The sequence below is a fragment of the Periplaneta americana genome, chromosome 3 (assembly GCF_040183065.1).
Source record: "Periplaneta americana isolate PAMFEO1 chromosome 3, P.americana_PAMFEO1_priV1, whole genome shotgun sequence".
Classification (NCBI taxonomy): domain Eukaryota; kingdom Metazoa; phylum Arthropoda; class Insecta; order Blattodea; family Blattidae; genus Periplaneta; species Periplaneta americana.
This window is the reverse complement of record NC_091119.1, coordinates 206,295,298-206,317,434: the sequence shown is the minus strand read 5'-3', so window position 1 is coordinate 206,317,434 and position 22,137 is coordinate 206,295,298. Positions and strand designations below refer to the sequence as shown.

Sequence of the window (22,137 nt, the reverse complement as noted above, 5' to 3'; positions counted from 1 at the left end):
CCACTTGAGTTTTGATTTTCTCTAGATAAATCAAAACCTCTAGTGAGATTACTGTTGATAAAATTTCACTAGCTTCCAGTAATCGGCTCACAAATCTGCAACAGTTTGAATTTTCAAAATTTTCACGGTTACTGCTGCCAACATAACAGTTAGAATAGTTAGTTGTAGTATTTCTCAGTACCGGCACCAAAATTCGAAACGAAGTTGGCAAGAGAAAATTCAACCTTCAAACTAGAAAATCACCATAATCCACTAGCATATGTAGCAAGGGGGGGGGGAATGGTTAGGTTTCACCCTTCGGTTAATAAGGAGAGAAGGCAGTAGTTTTTTGTAACAAAAGAGTAAATTAAAAAAAATGTTTTCTTTAACATACTCTGTGATATATGTGGAATGCATTGCATAACATTTTGTGGGTATTTGTGCCCTTACCAGATATTGAGACGCCATTTTTAAACTTACTGGGCTCTGGATTTTTAAATGACACCACCCCCTATTTAAATGTTGTTTACGGTAAATTTACTTTTTTTGCTACATTGCCAGACAAAAATGGATATAATTTCTGAACTATTAAAGATGCATGCATGAAATTTAGAACACACATTATCTAGACCAGGGGTCGTCAGCGCAGAGCACACTGAGGCCAGTCTCTCTTACCCGCGGAAAACGCAGTGCACTATGGTGCACTCCGTAGCTGCTAGCGGGTATGCTCTCTATCTCTCCCTGCTGCACGACAGTGCACACGGGATTGCACATTTCAGCGAGTGTTGGCGACCACTGATCTAGACTATTAGGAAACTTTACTCTGTAACAGAATTTTACTAACTGATTTCGTTTAAAAAAATATGTCTGTCTGTTTGCAAAAAGTGTTATTAAGTTTTATTTGTTTATTTTATAAATGTAGGGTCTAATATCAAAATTCTGTTACAGACAGTTTGTAGAGCATTCTTTTACAAGTAAAATGTAAAAAAAAACTCTTTGAATCAATCTTTAAAATGGCTTAGATATAATTGTTTTAGTATATCATGCATTGGGATTTTTTTTTCAAATCTAGCCCCAAATTTTTTTTTCAAAATATTTATATTTGCTTAAGAGGACACTCAACTATATTTGGAACTTTTTTCCTATTTGACCAATCTTTTTCAAATTTGGAGAAAAAGTTTAATACACACATAGAAAGTAACATGCAAAAATCTCAGCTCATTAGATCCAATACTTTTCAAAATAAAAAATATTTCAATTTTTAATCAATCATTAATTGAAATATCACTTTTAATTATCATTTCTTATTTTTTGGCTTTGTGCATTTGACTGTGACTTCTCAATGAATGGGGAAAGAATTCTGCATATTAATTTAGTTCTGTCACATAAATTAGTGTAGAAATTAATTTTTTATTTCTATGACACTTTTTCTGCAATTTTTAAGTTGAGTGTCCCCTTAAGTTGCTATAGCCATGAGCTCTCTACATACAAAAAATTAATGTTTTACATCAAATAGGAAAAAGGTAAAAAGAAAAAGTCCTCTCCCTTTAAGTAAGCTGATCCGGACTGTAGTATCTAATGATAATGGTGTGCATAATATAGGTAATTTCTTCTCAACTCAAGACTCAGGAGTTATCATTTAATTGGGGGATTGTAGAAAATTACTTCTCATAGAAACGCTCGATGCGGTAATTGCGAGTTTTATTCCGTATCGGTGATACATGTGATGAAATTATGGAATGAGGCAAGGACAATAGGAACACTCAGGAACAACATTCTTTTGTCTCGTTCAAGATGAATTCATAAAATTTTTATTTTAGGGCAAATCGTTTAAATTTAAGAAATATGCGTTTATTCCTTATCTTGAGATATAGGCCTAGACCCATTCCTTGAAACGGTAACATATCATGTTTGCATCTAGAATTGATCTGAGAACGTCTTTTTCAGTACTTTATCTCTGTGTTTCTTGCATTCTTCAGCTGAAAAAACACAAAATAATATTAAAAACAGCACATGTGCGTACCTCTAGACGCATAATGTAAGCTTTTCAGTAATATTCGATATTGTACATTTATACTATACTAAGAGATCTCTTGATTATAAGATTTGGCCATTTCCAATGGAAAAGTATATAAAATGCAACGAGATTAATATCTGAAATCAGGCCACCGGCATAGTGCAGTGGGCTATAGCATTTTCCTGCCGATCCGGAGTTGCGCCTAGACGCGAGTTCGATTCCTGCTTGGGCTGATTGCCTGGTTTCTTTATTATTTATTTATTTATTTATTTATTTATTATATATATATATATATTTATTTATTCTGGTGTAGTTAAGGCTATCAGGCCTTCTCTTCCACAACACCAGGAATACAAATACAATAATAGAAATAAACAAAAAAAAAAAACACTATAGACAAAGATCCACACCTGTGGAGTAACGGTCAGCGCGTCTGGCCGCGAAACCAGGTGGCCCGGGTTCGGGGCAAGTTACCTGGTTGAGGTTTTTTCCGGGGTTTTCCCTCAACCCAATACGAGCAAATGATGGGTAACTTTCGGTGCTGGACCCCGGATTCATTTCACCGGCATTATCACCTTCATTTCATTCAGACGCTAAATAACATAGATGTTGATACAGCGTCGTAAAATAACCCAATGAAATAAAACTATAGACAAAGTAAAGCTACACAAGAAATAAAGAGAGAGAGAAAAAAAACACTATAAACAAAGTAAAGCATCACAAAAATATACACAGGTTGCAGTCACACAAACTTTAAATGAGTGATTAAGTATCATACTTAATTGTATTCTAACTAATTAACTAACATAAACAAAGAAACTTGCAATTTTAATCTATATTAAAAAAAGAAAAGAAAAAAAACACACACAAATCAATACTTCTAGCTGTACCTAAAAAACATTAACTAAGACAAAATTTTCCAATTTAATTTTGAATTGTGATAAAGTCCGGCAGTCCCTGACGTCATTAGTTAACGAATTCCAGAGGCGAGGTATTTCTACAGTATAGGAAGATGAGTATATAGACATTCTATGATGAGGGATAGAAAGAGGTGCTTGATGTCGATTTCGAAGAGTAGGGATTTTTCCCGAGGTTTTCCCCAACTTTAAGACGAATGTCAAGTAATCTATGGCGAATCTTCGGTCCCATTTCGCCAAATACCATCTCGCTATCATCAATATCATCGACGCTAAATAACCTAGTAGTTGATACAGTGTCGTTAAATAACAAACTAAAAAAATAAATATGGCTAATCTGAAATCGAGTTTTTGTCAATGAATGTGTAATTTTCCGTATACTCCTAGAGACCTAGTTACAGATAATGCGTAGGTATGGTACTGTGAAATGAGAGGTCCCGAGCGAGATGCCTGCCCTATCTATTCATTAGTAAGAATAAAGCTTAAGTACTTTCTCAAGATTTATACTTTTGAGTATGAGCACTTCCTGTGATTATATACTCGTAACCACTAGAACATACTCATTTTCGTAAGAATAAAGACATTGTATCTAACGCCAATATGTACTCACCTCTACAGCCTTCTTCATCGTTTAAAAGTTAGCATATACTCGTGTTACCTATCCTCTTTGACCACTTTGCACCGTGATGCTCAGTTTTTTTTTTTATAAACTTTCACATGCTATCGGCATGCTGTAGTGATTTGTTTTGCAAATAACATGAATAAATTAAAAAATAAATAAAATAAATTAATAATTAAATAAATTAATCAAATAATTAAATAAATAATTAAAAGAAAGAAATTACGTAAAGAAAGAAGTAATGAACTAAATAAAATAAATATATGAAATAAATAAATACATAAATAAATAATTACATAAATTAATTAAATGAGTGAAATAATAAAATAAATAAAATAAATAAATTAATTAATTAATATACCAAGTGATTAATTAATTAAATAAATAAGTAAATAAGATAAATAAATAATTTGAATAAATTAAATAAATTATAAATAAATAAATAAATAAAATAAATACATAAATAAATAATTAAATAAATTAAATAATCTATATATATATATAATTTGAAGTGGTAATGGAAATTACGGGAAAACGGCTGAACGGATTTTAATAAATGGCCCCTCATTTTGAAGCTTGGAACCCAAAGTTTTTCGGAAAAGTAGTAGTTTTCAGTGATATGTCAATTTTCGTACATAATTTTCCTATTTTCCAAAATCCATCTGTTGACAGTTTTGAGAACTAATTTTATTGAATCACGGCCGACTTGATTGAATTTCAGAACAAAACACACACTACAATAAACAATAGGCTATTACACGAAGGCCTGCAGGATTGCCGACATATTTGGAGCTCAAATTCAATTTGTTATTAAAAATAATTTGCAGGTCTCATTCTGCAGTGTATAATTTTGTGAGTACAGATATATATAGTCTATTAGATATTCAAATCTACGAAACTTGAGGTGGTTTGATGACATTATTACCATTTTAGAAATTACATATTACTATGGTTAATGTCATGATGCGTCTATTTTTCTTTAATTATACATAATATTAATGCTATATTGATGACATGAAAGTGAAACGTTTTGAGGTTATGTAAGTAAATGTAGAGAGTATCTTAATTTAGATCTTCATTTCTATAATTTACTGAGTGGCGGCTATATATAACTACAAAACTTACGTAAGATAATATTGTTTTTAAAAATCAAATATTTTTATAGTTCTTAATCAAGTGGGGTTGGGTCTTTTTCATATTACTTAATGGCGGTGTGATGTAAATATTGATGTGTGTCATTGTCTTCAGTATTGGATCTAGAGAGCGCAAAAAATAAAGTTCCTAAGGAAAGACCAAAAGGTATTACTTACTAATAAAATAAGAGGCCTAGAAAATTTTGTAGTCTCCAGATCATTTCAGCATGATCTCTTAGTAGGATAAAATGATTTTACGCTCTACATTTAAAGTTCTACATGCAGCAAAATGCTATTGTTCGAAAACTTAGCAAACCTGACATTTTTTTAACTTTTGCCTACAATCCACAATGACCTGAAACAGCTACTGCTATCGTCCTGACATTGATACTTGCGTTTCCGCGTTGAAACTCAAAAACTGAGGGTGGATAGTTTCAAAAAAAGGATGTGGCCTAAAAATCCATTCAGAGGGAGTATGTTTCATTATTATGGAAGCAAATAATTATCAAAATGTCAAGTATTCTTCATTGAAAATAAATCTGAAAAATTTTTATTTGAACGTCTAACGAACTTAGTTTGCAGCAGCATTTGCTGCACAAGCCACTAGTTAAATATATAAACAAATAAATAAATAAATAAAATATATTCATTAAATTAATTAATTAATTAATTAAGTAAGTAAGTAAATAAATAAACAAACATTAAAGGGAGAGTGAATCAGATAAGTGACGTTAATAAACAGGAAAGAAGAAAATAGTACTGGAAATCGTCATTACTGGATGTTGGATAGAGATTACAATCCATTTCTAGCATTCCAGTTATGCTACTAGCTTTTATTCTTATCACGTATGAGTATATATTCTGTACAAGATGGACGCTTGAGTATATTCTACTATGCTTCCATGTTATAAGTATGTAATCAAAATGAGTAGATACTCAAATGTTTTTATTCTTACTAACAAGAGTATTTACTAAAAAAGTCCAGTATATACTATATACTCATGTTTATTCTTACCACCCATTCTGTCTTAGGATATGATGTTGTACGAGAGTGTTTTGAAAAGTAATGCCTCGTAATTTCTTATGTTATTGCTAACAAATTTCGGAATACTAGCTTTCGTACATTCCACTCACTTATCAGTAGACTTCATGGAATTGCCACGAGAATCGCAAGGTTTACTGCGCACGCGGTATAGACTGTATGAGAAAGGAGGCGTGCAAAGGATAGAGCAGTATACTGCGGTTACAATAAAACCTGTATCCTGTATTCAAGAAATATAATGAATGATCATTGAAGTAGGAAATGTCTAAACATGTAAATACACAATTATTTTATAGTGAGATATAAACTCTTAAAATTTAATGTAAGATACTCACATCATCCTTGAATATGTGCATTGCGGTGAAGAGTTATGTACATTTTGAGCGACTGCAAAGTAACCTCCTCCGACGGTCACTTAAACAGTTTTTATTTTGGGAAAATGTACGTTCAACAACACACGATGTAATATGTACATATTTGAAGAACGGAAAGTCACTACTTTTTAGTACACCAACTTCAGATGTCTTGTCGTCACCTGATAGTACATCATTTATAATACGAAGTTGTGAATAGCCAGAATTTTTAGCAATAATGTTTCTCAACTTGCATTTCACTTTTTCTGAGATTAGTGAATTGTTATTTTGGATAACGGTTTGTGATACTTTATCCACTATATTAAGTACTTCTGAGAGTTGTAGTTTAGACGATTCTAACAGGATGATGCTTTTGGACACGATTTTAAAATTAGAATCAATGAACAGAATATCTTCCAATAGCTGTTCAGAAGACAATGATTTTACAGCTGCAACAGCGGAACTGTCTGTGCTATCCAATGCATCAATGACCTCCATTATTTTGAGGTAATATTATTATTACCAGCATCCAACCACGTTCCCCAACGGGTTAAGACTGGCTGCGGGGGTAAGGGAATTCCAGGGGCAATTATTTGGAACAGCAACACTCTCATTGTAGTATGTTTGATTGAATTCTTGTCTGCACTGAACAAATGTTAAACTTTGACTATTCCATCCACAGTAATGCAAAAACAAGAGCTTACATAGGTATACATGATCTGTACCTGCTCTATCTATTTGGACCGGTCGCAACTCTTAACATGAACTGCTTATACTACGAGACCGGGCGGTCGCTCACCTCTTCTATACTACATACATCGGCAACCTGATTGCATGCTGCGTGTGGCAATTCAACGAAGTCTACTTATCAGTTAACTTTTCTGCTTCACTGACGCAAGTTTTGTACCTCTGCCGCTAGATAGCTCTGAATTATAGTATGAAACACGGCAGCGTGTAACAGCAGTATGTCGATGTGTCTGAAACAGCGCTCTGTGATGATTTTTCTGACGGGAGAAACTGTGGCCCCGATTGACATTTATCGGGAGAATGAAGGCTGTTTAAAGAGAGCAATGTGCAAACATCAGTAGACTGTCCGACTTTGGCCTGTTCTTGCTTATAATGAATCTAGTGTGACGTCCACACCTGTGGAGTAACGGTCAGTGCGTCTGGCTGCGAAATCAGGTGGCCCGGGTTCGAATCCCGGTCGGGGTAAGTTACCTGGTTGAGGTTTTCTCCGGGGTTTTCCCTCAACCTAATACAAGCAAATGCTGAGTAACTTTCGGTGTTGGACCCCGCACTCATTTCACCGGTATTATCACCTTTCTATCATTCAGACGCTAAATAATCTAGATGTTGATACAGCGTCGTAAAATAACCCAATAATATCTAGTGTGACTCTCAACTTGTGTGACAATGGAAGAAGCGTGTGCAGATGATAATCGCAGAACTGGAATTCCGAAAACTTTGTGCACGATTGGATTTGGTTTTACTGTCTTTGAATCATCTCCATACAGTCCCGATCAGGTGTTACCAAAACTTAAAAAACATCTGAGAGAACCGTTTTTTGATGATGATGCAGTGCAGACAGAAGTTAGGCTGTGATTCTGTCGTCGAGTATGTGGAGAAATAATTATATAGATATGTATAAATAATAAAGTCCCAGAAAGTCATCACTTTTTATTTTACGTGAATAACTATAGCCATTTAAAAATAAAAAGAATAGGAGGCAAAGCTTTCCAAAACAACCTCGTACGTTTGGAATTACCTGCATCATACACGTGTGCATGTTTACGTATTTTTAACGATTGAGAAGAGAGATATCGCTTACTTCATAATGCATCAATATCACTCGTGCTTAACTTGTGTTTATAATGAAATACAAATTACGTGATAAGGAAAATGTCATGACAAGAGTACCTTTCAGAGAAAAGCTACGATATTAAGAATCGACTGCCTTCGAGCTGTGTTTATTGAAACAACAAAACGGATGGCATCGTTATGTTATACTTTGGTTATTTAACTGTAATCAGTTGATTTTTTTTTTATATTTCATGTACATAAATACTATTATCCAGTCTGCTGTCAAAAAATCTGAAAGTTAGAATTTATAAAACAGTTATATTGCCGGTTGTTCTGTATGGTTGTGAAACTTGGACTCTCACTTTGAGAGAGGAACATAGGTTAAGGGTGTTTGAGAATAAGGTGCTTAGGAAAATATTTGGGGCTAAGAGGGATGAAGTTACAGGAGAATGGAGAAAGTTACACAACACAGAACTGCACGAATTATATTCTTCACCTGATATAATTAGGAACATTAAATCCAGACGTTTGAGATGGGCAGGGCATGTAGCACGTATAGGCGAATCCAGAAATGCATATAGAGTGTTAGTTGGGAGGCCGGAGGGAAAAAGACCTTTAGGGAGGCCGAGACGTAGATGGGAAGATAATATTAAAATGGATTTGAGGGAGGTGGGATACGATGATAGAGACTGGATTAATCTTGCTCAGGATAGGGAGCAATGGCGGACTTATGTGAGGGCGGCAATGAACCTCTGGGTTCCTTGAAAGGCAGTAAGTAAGTAAGTACATAAATACTTACTATTCTTGAAATACCCGTCAGGACAGTCCTGGAAAATGAACAAATGATTGATTGAATCTTACATGAAATAAGCAAAAATATGTACTATTAACTTTGCATGTTGATTATCACAGACTTGCATAAAATGTTTTTTGAATGCCTATCAGCTGATCATTAAAAATATGCATTTGCATATGAATCCTGCTGCTAGTCATAACGTTTAAGCCCAACCTCTCAGATCTTGACCAGTACGACTTTGATGATTGACGGATTTGGTATACCGTCTATACTTCCTTCCATAATATCTGACAAGAGATTTAAACATTGTGGGCAGAGGAGGAGATAAGTGTAATTGATTTTCAACCAATGGCAGAGGTCTGATTCCAAATTTGATTTGAAGCTGGGCTATCAGAAACGTTCTACCCCCACACAACTTCAAGACAAGTATGGAATGAGACCTCTGTCATTGGTTGAATAGCAATTTTACTTGTCTCCTACTCTGTCGGCATTGCTTAATTCTCCTGTCAGACATTGTGAGATGAAGTATGGGTTGATAAATCTTCACAATTTATTTATTTATTTATTATACTCCAATTTTACAGAGAACCCAGTTTTACCTGAGATAGGTATGTTAGGATTATAAATGCATAATAGTAGGCTAATAATAATAATAATAATAATAATAATAATAATAATAATAATAATAATATGATATTGATTAATGAAGTCTCGTATTGAATTAATCTTACGTATCAATTATGAAATTAATACAATTTTACAAACCTATAAATTCAGCAAATCTCTACAAAGTTTTATAATTTATACACATGAATGAATGAAATGCAATGAGATGAAATTAAATACTAAAATAAAATCTTATATTTCAATAATTAACAAGTTTCATGAAATGTATACTATATTATAACCTAAGCAAATAACTAATCCTAATATTCACTAGAATGTAATTTTAAATTTCTGTAGGTTGAAATCTCTGAAGACGTTACACAGTTTTCCGTTAAACAATGTTGTTACAAGCAGTTTCTAAATTTTATACAACACATTTATCGGAATCTATTTTAAATTATTATCCTAATTTATTTCTATCAACTTAATTTAAATATTTTTATCAAAATATATAAAAACTATGGAAAGAAAATAATAATAATTCAGTGGATATATACAAATTTTATCATGTGTTCAGATTACAACTTTTGTGAACGTAATTTACATATCTCATAAAATCTTGATCGGAACACTTGTATTGGTGGGGAGTACTTGGTGTCGCACCTGTCTAATCGACAAACTAGTTCAAGACGTTGCAGTTCATTTTTGTGACACACTAATAACAAATGTTGGACTGTTTGCAGGGAGTCATCACATGCACAAATATTTCCACCTTCTGTTTCTCTCTTGAACCTTTCGAAATAGCTACCAAACTTGCCGTGTCCAGATAAGAACTGAGTAAGAACAAACTTTTGATTGCATTAACTCAGAATTTACCCTGTCGTAAATCGTAGGGAATTTAATCATCGACAAAATTAAGAACGTGTTGACTTAAGAAAATAATGACAAGTAGCTAGACGTGGGAAAAGAGAAAGAGTTATTTTAGTCATGAAATGAATGGGACAGGAAAACAGAATGTCGACTTAGCTAATTAGTACTTACTTACCTTCATCATTGCTTTGCTGAAACATATCTCGGACATTCCCGCTGCACCGTTGCAAATTTTTGTATCCGGTTCCTGCGTCATCCATTCTTAAAATAAAGTAAAATGAAATGAAATTTAGTTCTCTCGTGCTCATGTAACTGCTTCAGAAAGTGTAACAATAGATTAATTATGTACTGTAAATGATTTTGACTACATAAGCACAACACAAATTAATCAATTTTAGATAACTTTTAGTTACTAAAGTCTTAAAAATATGCACTTCCCAACGCTTCATACCGACATCTCATAAATTGATGACCGTAATGGAGAAATTGCATTGCAGCAATTCCTATTCATTTATACACTGAAATGAATTCAGAAGGGCGTGAGTACCGAAGAATGTCTTGTCATCAAGTCTTGTTACTACTTGTTACTTTGGAATTAAAATCTCAATCGATTTCAGTATCATTGAAGGTTGAATTATGTTATTGTCACAGTTACATATTCAAAAAAATTAATATACTAACTGGAAAACAATCACTTATGTCATACCTGTTCATGAAATTGTTATACTATCGCTTATATCATACCTGTTCATGAAGTTATTATACTATTACTTATATCATACCTGTTCATGAAGTTATTATACTATCACTTATACCATAACTGTTCATGAAGTTATTATACTAATACTTATATCATACCTGTTCATGAAGTTATACTATCACTTATACCATACCTGTTCATGAAGTTATTATATTAATAACTTGTTTATTTCATACCTGTTCATGAAGTTATTATACAACACTTATACCATACCTGTTCATGAAATTATACTATCACTTATACCCTATCTGTTCATGAAGTTATTATACTATTACTTATACCATACCTGTTCATGAAGTTATTATACTATCACTTACATCATACCTGTTCATGAAGTTATTATACTATTACTTATATCATACCTGTTCATGAAGTTATTATACTATTATTTATATCATACCTCTTCATGAAGTTATTATACTAATACTTATATGATACCTGTTCATGAAGTTATTATACTATCACTTAACATCATACGTGTTCATGAAGTTATTATACTATTACTTATATCATACCTGTTCGTGAAGTTATTATACTATTACTTATATCATACCTGTTCAAGAAATTATTATACTAATACTTATATCATACCTGTTCATGAAGTTATACTATCACTTATACCATACCTGTTCATGAAGTTATTATATTAATAACTTATTTATATCATACCTGTTCATGAAGTTATATTATCACTTATACCATACCTGTTCATGAAGTTATTATACTATCACTTATACCCTACCTGTTCATGAAGTTATTATACTGTCACTTATATCATACCTGTTCATGAAGTTGTTATACTATTACTTATATCATACCTGTTCATGAAGTTGTTATACTGTCACTTATATCATACCTGTTCATGAAGTTGTTATATTATTACTTATATCATACCTGTTCATGAAGTTGTTATACTATTACTTATATCATACCTGTTCATGAAGTTATTATACTGTCACTTATATCATACCTGTTCATGAAGTTGTTATACTATTACTTATATCATACCTGTTCATGAAGTTATTATATTATTACTTACATCATACCTGTTCATGAAGTTATTATGCTCTCATTTACATCATACCTGTTCATGAAGTTTTTATACTATTACTTATATCATACCTGTTCATGAAGTTATTATACTATTACTTATATCATACCTGTTCATGAAGTTATTATACTATTACTTATATCATACCTATTCATGAAGTTATTATACTATTATATCATACCTGTTCATGAAGTTATTATACTATAACTTACATCATACCTGTTCATGAAGTCATCTTAAACCGAATTGATTTCGTTTTGGGTTACATCAGGATGCAAAGCAACTTCAATGCCATATTGAGGCATTGCACTCAAACGTTTTAATAGTGGCGTATGACGTTATTCACAGGGAAAATTTTTGTAAATGAGTCCTCAGGATAAGACTGCAGAAGAGAGTGTTAATAACATGGAACCATGACAAATTTTGGATGTGTTTTTGAGTGTCTGTAAAATTCCAATTATTCTACGTAGAATATCGAGTTTCTGTTTTTTTTTGTTGAATGTGTAGTTTTTTCATATATGTGTCTATGTTGCTGTAGATGGGTTTGGGGTTTGTGGTGCGTTCTGCGTAGATTAAACTGTTGTGTGGTTTGGCTGTGGCTGTAATGTGTTCTTTATGACGTGTTTGAAAAGATCTTACAGTCTGTCTAATGTAGTTAGAAGTCACTACGACTATTGTGTACACCTGTTTGGTTGCATTTGTGTGTCTTGTCTTGTGTTGAGGAGTGTTCAGTATGCAGTGTTGTATTTTAGTTTCTTGAAAGATGATGCAATCTTGTAGACCATGTGTTTTTATTTTCGTTTGTTAGTGTCATGTATTTATTGTGTTCTTGTGTTTGTGTTGCGTTTATTTATTTGTATTTTATACTTTTTATGATGTCTATTATGTTGGGGTTGTATGAATTTTCTGTGCTGTGTATTTGATAGTGTATATTTCTTCTTTACAGTTTTGTTGTTGATTAGTCTTATTCTCTCCTTCACAAGCAAGAGATCATTTCTGCGGCAATTACAACTGCCACTCCCGCAAATAGTACTCTCAGTAAGATTATTGTTCCACATTTATTTAATTAGGAAAGTATAGTAGGAAAGTGCTTCTACTGCGAACAATATTTTCATCCGTAAACTTACGATTTGCTCCGTGATTACTAATGCTGTAGCATCTGTCCACGTTCCGAAGCAAGGTTGTGCGCACTTCTTGTTCTACATACAAATCTTTGGCATACTTTACAAATTCATCCTTCTTTAGATATCCTGTCGAGTTGCACTGAAAATGTAACAATGTTTATGTTAGTAATCAGGTATACTGAATCATTTGACTTCTTGTTCCTTCAATGCAAATTTGTCTTTTCTCCTCTGTCTCAACAGTTTGTAGGTTAATACTGTTTATTGAATACTCATACATTCGATTAATTTTCTCACTACATTACATGTGTTATAAGCAAAGCTCGGAACTTGGGGACTTGTGTCTTTGAACGTGGCTAAGCGATCGGACTTCAATGTCAACAAACTCCCGCTTCCAGCACAGAGGTATTGTAAGGTCTGCTATAAAAGTGGTTCCTGGCTAGAACAACATAATGATAATATTATGGTAGGTTGAAACACGTAATTTTATAGCATATATATATAAATAAACATGCAAAATATATCAAATTTACAGTTCTGCTCTGTATATTTTATTACAGTGTATGACTACATACATTCGAATATTTTTCTAACCCATACCTTCTTCGTCTGTTAGTTAAACATGATTTAAAACGAAAGAAACTTATTTCCACGTCACATGATGTGACGGGAGCAAAATTAACTTTTTTATTTTATTTATTTTAACTAGCTACCTACTGAATACAAATTACATTTATAACACAAAAATGTGTCTAGCCACTACCGTAAGAGTCAGGCTCGTGTACGGTGTGGTCTTAGTCAATAATATAACATAAAATTTACAAGGATACTTTACTAAATACAGTAAGTAACTTAATTCAAACCATTAAATATAACACAAGAGCAAGAATAAAGAAAAAAGAGAAAGAGAGAAAAATACACATTTAATATAAATTGACAATCCGACAGAAGCCAGTGATATTCAATAAAAACAAGAATATAGTAGACAGAAATAAAAGGTAAAAAAAATACATTTGTTAATATTATATTATATCGTGGATAATTTTACAAATTTATTTTTTAAAAGCTTCAATTTTAAAAAAAATTCAAATTTGGAAAATGGTATGTAATTGTATTATAAAGTCTTATGCCGAAATAAAGTATTGAATGTTTTCACTGTCACTGTTTCCTGTTCGATTTTCAGTAGTTACTAGCTGATCTCGTATCTGAGAAAGATAAGTATCCTAAGTTTGTCTCGAAAATAGTTTTCAATTTCTATGTCACTACTAGGGAAGGTTCCACTACGATTTGATCCATGGCTATGGACAAATTTTCCACCGATTTAAGGGACTGCAATGTATTTCAATGAATGCCCGTTTCCAATCTCTAGTTTGTGTTTGACACAAGTTACAAAATACAAACTCTCCATTCGAAGAAAATAATGTATCTCCTCAGAATTCCTCCACGAAATTCTGTATCTAAATTTTAAGAAATATATTTTCAAACGTATACAATACCCATTCGAATAATACGTATTTTCTTATTTTCAGACAGACCGTTTACCTCTAATTAATTATCTGAATGTCATTGCCTTCGACACGACACAGTTTCCTCGTCCGTCTTCCTGTCATTCGATGTGACCACTTTCTTAGTACACACGACTGTCTCTGAGCACTTGCAGGGTGAGCTGTGTGTACGTTGTACCTGTAACCTTACTCATGCACACGACACACAAGTCCCCAAGTTCCGAGCTTTGGTCATAAGTGTTAAACTGTATAACAAATTAATTTGCTGGGCCACTGAGAAGAAACTGTCTGCTCAGAATGTAGTGGAAGGAATGGTGAACGGGAGAAAAGTTTGGGGCGGAAGAAGATATCAGATAATAGACGATATTGAGGTAATATGGATTATATATGTGACTTTCAGAACCTTTCTATACACAGAAGGGCCTTAGACAAGGTGACGCACTTGCATGTCTGTTGTTCAATATTACTTTGGAAAAGGTTATCCGAAGCTCAGGAATTGAAAGGAGGGGTACAATATTCCACAAATCGGTGCAAATATTGGCTTATGCTGATGATATTGACATTGTTGGGAGATCAGAAAGAGCCATCAAAGATGTATTCATCAACCTAGATGCTACAGCACAGCAAATGGGCCTCAAAGTAAATGAGGGTAAAACCAAGTATATGGAGGTATCAATAAATCCCTCAGAAATGGAGTATCCTGAAGTAGGAGGATACAAGTTGGAAAAAGTCACCGAATTTAAGTACCAAGGTTCACTAGTCACTTCAGATAATAATGTGAGTGCAGAAATCCAACATAGACTCCTTACAGCAAACAGGTGCTATTATGGACTCCAAAAACAGTTAAGATCACATGATATCAGCCGCAACACTAAGTGCAAATTATATAAAACATTAATAAGACCAGTCTTGCTTTATGGATCTGAAACCTGGGCAGTTGGCAGTGCCGACAATTGTAGGCTGAGTATATTTGAGAGTGAGGGTGGGTGCGTCTCGGTGTTGCGTGAGATTCACTCAGGGTAGCCGAGGTACGGTTGTGGTGTAGGATGATGTCAGGAATATTACCAAGCCGGCTACTTATATAAAAGGCAGTGTAAACTCCAACACTATAAGTTTATTGTCGTATTCACTTGGTAAACCCTAGAGTATGTATTTCCGGCTGACTTATAATTCAATCGTTGGTCGCACTTCTGTATCGACTCTATGGCGGCTCTGAATAAGCTCTATCCGATACTATAAATTCAATACTCTGTCCAGTACACTATAATCGAAGCTCCTAAACGTTGACGAGTAGTCTCGCCGATGACAAAGTTCTATCTATCGAGTCTTCGCCGGAAGAAAGACTATTAGGTTGGGCCGCCGACACCCAAAAAAATATGTCGACACGAAAAGAAGTAGTTGTCCTGTCGACGCGAAACGAGGTAGTTATTGTGCCCTGTATGTAGGGCCGCCGACACGATAAGAAGTTGTGATGATCTCCACTCCCCGTCACCCTTATTTATAAAAACCTATCCTACGCTAAAACTAACTATCCTATTGGTTAAAAACTGCGTCACTTAACCGGCCTAAAATCTATTCACTATTGGTCCAAAGTGACCTCATAAGTTGAACCACGATCTCTTCTTATTGGGCGCGAAATACGTCATCTCTAAATTTAAACTTTTGGACTTCCCACAACATCAAATTAGTTAGTAGATCTTTAGAGAACCCCCGTTCTTGGAAAATCCGAGCTTTGCAATAACTTTCCCACGGGTCCAGTCCAACTTTGGCTTTTACGCTTGAAAGAGTGTCTATGCAAAACCCTGTCCAAGGTGGCCATAAATCTGTCCGATGCTGACAGGTGACGAGAGGATGTGAACCATCTGAGTGTGAAACTAATTCTAACCAAGTCGCCAGAACATCCCCGCGATTACATGTCACAAAAATATGGAGATATCACTTCGCTATTAAATCGGTCTCTCCCTCTCCTAATTACTGCTTCAAGAGAAAGGTTCTGAGGACGAAATACGGACCAGCAAATGATGAGGGCAGTTGGAGGAAAAGATATAACTATGAATTATACCAACTTTTTAAAGAACTAGATGTTTGCAGAGAAATTAAAGCTAGGAGAGTCAGGTGGCTGGGCCATTCTGTAGGAAGGATGAAAATGATCCTTGCAAGAAATTGGCTCTCACTATACTTTTTCGCACCAGAAAAGTAGGGAGACCTCAGCTAAGATGGCTGGATGAAGTGGAGAAGGATGTAATAGCAGCAGGTGTTAGATCGAAGGGCATGGAAAAGCATCGTTGGGGCGGTCAAGGCTGGAACCCGGCTGTAGAACCAAAGAAGAAGAAGAAAGGATCATATATGCGAAGACTAAGAGGAAGGCAGAAAATGGGAAAATAGGAGAATACTTGGTTTGCAGTGAAAGACCTGCCCTTTGGATAGAAAACTGTGAATGAAGGCCTAAATAAAACGTTGAACTGAGCAAATCAAGAAATTGTTTTAGCTAGGTTGTAGTTGCTAGGTTCAATAAATTGCCACACCAAGCAGACGCTGTACATTTTAAGAAATTTAAAATCATCATGCAAAGTTTGCTAATAGAAAATCCCTTTTATGATGCCTCTTTAAGGAATTTCTCAACTCTTCTATAGACTTAAGTATTTTGTAGTACGGTAGTGTAAATTGTTAATGTTATTGTAGTTTATATTTTATTTTAATAGTAATATGCGTTACAAGAGCTGTATGTTGATGTTTTCATGTTCGAGGAAAAGATTGAAAAAGCGAAACGTAGTTGAAAACAAACATACCGCTCGTGTATCGTACATTATTTTGTGCGAAGATTATTATTATATACCTGAAAGAGGAATTTCTAATTAGTTGCGATGAAATCTCCATCTTGGTTTCTGTTCAATGACGGCAATTTTGGAAAACAAAAATATCTCTCTTCAACATTGTTGCCATAAAATTTTTTCTGTGTTTACTATACTCCGGCAGGCCGTGATATACGTCTGTCTTCCCCCCCCAGTCTATAAATGCGAACTTAGGGGAGAGTCGGGTAGTATCGGACATCGGGTAATATCGGACAGTGAGTTTCTTTCATCTACCACACGATGATAGTACCTGATTGACATGGTTACGTTTCTGTGATGTCGGATAGAGAAACGTAACCATGTCATTCAGGTACTACCATATGGTGGTAGATGAAAGAAACTCACTGTCCGATACTACCCGATGTCCGATACTACCCGACTCTCCCCTAAAACAAACGGTAAGGTTATGTAATGATTTATTTTTCATTTCAATATTTTAACAATATTATTTATATAACATATTGCAGTAATAACATCGGCATCTGGAATCGTGTTGATTTTTTCACGGCTTCCTTAATGTTACTTGCATCACGAATGCAATAACTTTACTGGAGTAATAGAGTTTACTTAATTTTTGCAAACATTTAAAAACAATAATTAACAGTGCAATTTAGGTGAAATTGCAGTGGTAAGTTTCCAATTTATAATTATTACTCTGTTAAACGTCTCTAAAAATAATATGTTAAAAGCCAAAAGCAATAAAATGAATATGTCTCTTAAGCAGTATAAAGAGGGAAATTGTTGTGTGTTAAGTTGGGAATACTGAATGTGGTATTTCACACTTACCGCTTATTGGTTTTGTGCGGAAAACAAGCAAATACGCACGATCTCGCACAAAATCGTTTTTTCTATTTCTACTTTGTATTTACAACTTAAAAATGGCTTTTAAGGAACCCGGAGGTTCATTGCCGACCACACATAAGCCCTCCATCGGTTCCTGTCCTGAGCAGGATTAATCCAGTCCTTACCATCATATCCCACCTCCCTCAAATGAATTTTTATATTATCTTCCCACCTACGTCTCGGCCTACCCAAAGGTCTTTTTCCCTCCGGCCTTTCAACTAACTATATGCATTTCTGGATTCGCCCATACGTTTTATCTTTGTTATTATAGATCAGTGATCGTCAGCACCCGCTGAAATGGGTTAGGGGTAACCAGTGCATGGACATGCACCCTCGGAAGTATGCCCGCCAGCAGCCACGAATGCACGCTGGTGCTGTAAGAGCCCTGCGGTTAAGAGACGCTAGCCCGAGAGTGCAATGTTTTGATGACCTCTGTTATAGATCATAACTGTCTATAACTTCACTCTCGATGCTCATGGCCTTAAATACGATGCGCGGCATATAGGTTGAACCTAAGTAATGTCATTAATTCCAATTCTTTCAGATATTTCAAAGAAAAGTACAATACAATTTAGCTCGTTTTTGCTTTCTTTTCGAAAATTGCGTGTTTTGGGAAAGCCATTGATTTAATTCCCAATGTGCTCAGTGAATTTAAGAGAGCAGTGTATTACTTACTTACTTACTTACTGGCTTTTAAGGAACCCGGAGGTTCATTGCCGCCCTCACATAAGCTCGCCATTGTTCCCTATCCTGAGCAAGATTAATCCATTCTCTATCATCATATCCCACCTCCCTCAAATCCTTTTTAATATTATCTTCCCACCTACGTCTCGGCCTCCCTAAAGGTATTTTTCCCTCCGGCCGCCCAACTAACACTCTATATGCATTTCTGGATTCGCCCATACGTACTGCATGCCCTGCCCATCTCAAACGTCTGGATTTAAAGTTCCTAATTATGTCAGGTGAAGAATACAATTCGTGCAATTCTGCGTTGTGTAACTTTCTCCATTCTCCTGTAACTTCATCCCTCTTAGCCCCAAATATTTTCCTAAGCACCTTATTCTCAAATACCCTTAACCTATGTTCGTCTCTCAAAGTGAGAGTCCAAGTTTCACAACCATAAAGAATAACCGGTAATATAACTGTTTTATAAATTCTAACTTTAAGATTTTTTGACATCAGACTGGATGATAAAAGCTTCTCAACCGAATAATATCAGTCATTTCCCATATTTATTCTGCGTTTAATTTTCTCCCGAGTATCATTTGAGCAGTGTATTATGATAATAAATGATTGAAAGAATTTTAGTTTTGTCCTTTAAATGTGCAGAAATTTGATCTGAACAAGTGTAATTTTCGTTCTGCAAAGGAATTTCTCAATAATTATTACTACTACTAGTGAAATTATAGTGACAGACATACCATGTGAAGTCTCCTGCACATACACAACTGTTCACACTGAAATAAAGAGAGGAGTAATTGTGAGGAACATGAATTGTGGACGTTCATAGGCTACGTATGAGATGCGCATTTATTTAATATATTGTAACTAAACTAAGAAATCAGTGAGATTAATTCCTCGGATAAACGAATCATGGAATAAAGCTATATTTACCTGATAAAAGGCTTTTAAATTATATTCCTTTAATTGATTTTTTAAATCAAAATCTTGATGTGTCAAAAAACATAACTCTCAGTGTAAACCTTAATGGAAACTTAAGTCATAGTCTAGTGTTTACTCTTTAATAAATGATATCATTTAAATAAACCTTTTTTTAATCTCTCATTTCACACTGTAAACATTAATATAATTCGCGACATGAAATAGAGTAGAATTGTTGTGAAACAAATAAAATCTGCAATAATGCGGTGTTATTTCGTGAAACTACCTATATTTTTTGTAGCTCCTTGTTACGCGGTACATGGAAGTGTTCGCTCCATACTCATGTTGTCTTCACGTTTCGTATCGTTTGATCAATAGTTCTTGGTAATCTGGACTTTAATTAATAATGCTTACGTTATCAGTTATTTTTTTCCCATTATGAGGTCCACAAAAATATTCCAAGACAGAGTTTGTCATTCTTCAAAAGAACCATTTCCCCATAGGCTGAACTGAGTGTTACAAAAGTGATGGTCAGTAATTTGCAGATGAAAATTACAAACTCAAACAAGCAACAATCTGTATGGAACTTTTTTCTTGTGTTCATTTATACTTTTAATTTTTAAAACATTGACCATTATATTTTAAACACCCTGTAGACGGATATAGGAAATAGGCACTATCTCTGCCCAACCACTCAGTAATCACGCTGACACTGAAGTAAGCTTGGAGGATTCAAGAAAAGTAACAGGATTTTGTTTTCATAGATGCAAGCTTTCATTACAACGTAAAGTTTCAAACGTAACCTGTAATAAATTTGTAGAGAAATTGTTGCTTGGCGTTTATGCCCAGTTCCTCTAACAATACTTGAGGTTTTATTAAAAATAATGAGTCTATAATTATTATAAACAGGTACAGTAGGCCTAATGATTCCTTAAATTAAACTCTCATTGCTGGAGGGGGATACGAAATCAGTAACTCTTAACTCTTCTTACATGGGCAGAAATATCGAAAGAATGCATTGACCTTAAATTTCCAGCTGATCTCTTTGAAAAACCAAAGCCTACTAGATGTGTTGGAAAAATTTACGTTACTACAGACAGTTACAATGTTTAAATGTTATGTTTTATTTAACGACGCTCGAAACTGCAGAGGTTATATCAGCGTCGCCGGATGTACCGGAATTTTGTCCCGCAGGAGTTCTTTTACATGCCAGTAAATCTACTGACATGAGCCTGTCGCATTTAAGCACACTTACATGCCATCGACCTGGCCCGGAATCGAACCCGCAACCTTGGGCATAGAGGGCCAGCGCTATACCAACTCGCCAACCAGGTCGACGTTACCATGGTGATTATTGCAGTATAGTAATAAGTTTCTTAAGTCTTCAAAATAAATTTGTCTTTAGATGAAGACGTATTCGCTATTGTATACGAAATTGTTGGACCAATAGTGTGTAGAAATCGAGTTGATTTATTTACAAGATACGAGTAAACAAAGATAAAAGGTATAGGGGAACAACTTAGAAAACTCCGTTAGTCTGCGCATGCGTCAATCTTAAAGAGTGACACATATACTAATCACCTCCCCCTTCGTAATTGTCAGCCAATAGTAGCGCGTACTGATGCGTCAGATGATTTGTCAATGGTTCAGTTTAATGGAGGGTAAAGTCCGACTCCGACTCCGCCTTTAGCACAGCGGTAAGGTTTAGTAACCTCCTACAACGGAGTTTTGCCAGTTGTTAACCTATAGCTTATGACTTATTGCGCAAAAGACATATTTTAAAGCGATTGACATGTACTAACAGATCTTATGCAACTTGTTATTTATGAATAAGATTGTGTTAATGTCTAGATTCCCTAATTAATCATTTTTCAGTTAATTCATTAGTGAGCCAAAAAATCTTTCGAGTAACTAGGCAGTAAAATTACGGAACTAGTCACTCTAAGGAGTGCTAACTAATCAGTCACTATCTTGTCTTTCGAAAAACAGGCCAATAGAGTGAACTGTGACGTGAGTAGGAGGAAGTGACATACTTACAAAAAATGGCATAATTTTCTTGATTTTTTCAGGACCTTTGAAGTTGTTTACATCTGAAATTGAAAGTCACATTACACTTTGAAGAGTCAGTACTAGTTTGTAAACTACATTTAATTACCGTTTTTCACCTGGAAAGTTCTTTACCTCTGTGAACAGTGTTCCTACATTGGTTGGAAGCTTTTTCCCCTTTCCTCAGAATATCGGTATTGTAGGTACCACAGCATGACTACAAAG

The 22,137-nt window shown here is 34.5% G+C and overlaps 1 protein-coding gene across 1 annotated transcript in view; it reads right to left on the bottom strand.

The window, feature by feature from the left end:
- Positions 1-1,805: 1,805 nt before the first annotated feature.
- Positions 1,806-22,137, bottom strand: part of LOC138697181 (uncharacterized) — a 25,458-nt gene continuing 5,126 nt past the window's right edge. The window contains exons 3-9 of the mRNA XM_069822748.1: positions 22,048-22,129; positions 21,904-21,956; positions 19,686-19,721; positions 13,071-13,206; positions 10,308-10,393; positions 8,660-8,687; positions 1,806-1,958 (exon numbers count right to left, since the gene is read on the bottom strand). Coding sequence (XP_069678849.1) covers positions 1,897-1,958; positions 8,660-8,687; positions 10,308-10,393; positions 13,071-13,206; positions 19,686-19,721; positions 21,904-21,956; positions 22,048-22,129 — 483 coding nt within the window. The 3' untranslated portion in view covers positions 1,806-1,896. The remainder of the gene's footprint in view (positions 1,959-8,659; positions 8,688-10,307; positions 10,394-13,070; positions 13,207-19,685; positions 19,722-21,903; positions 21,957-22,047; positions 22,130-22,137) is intronic.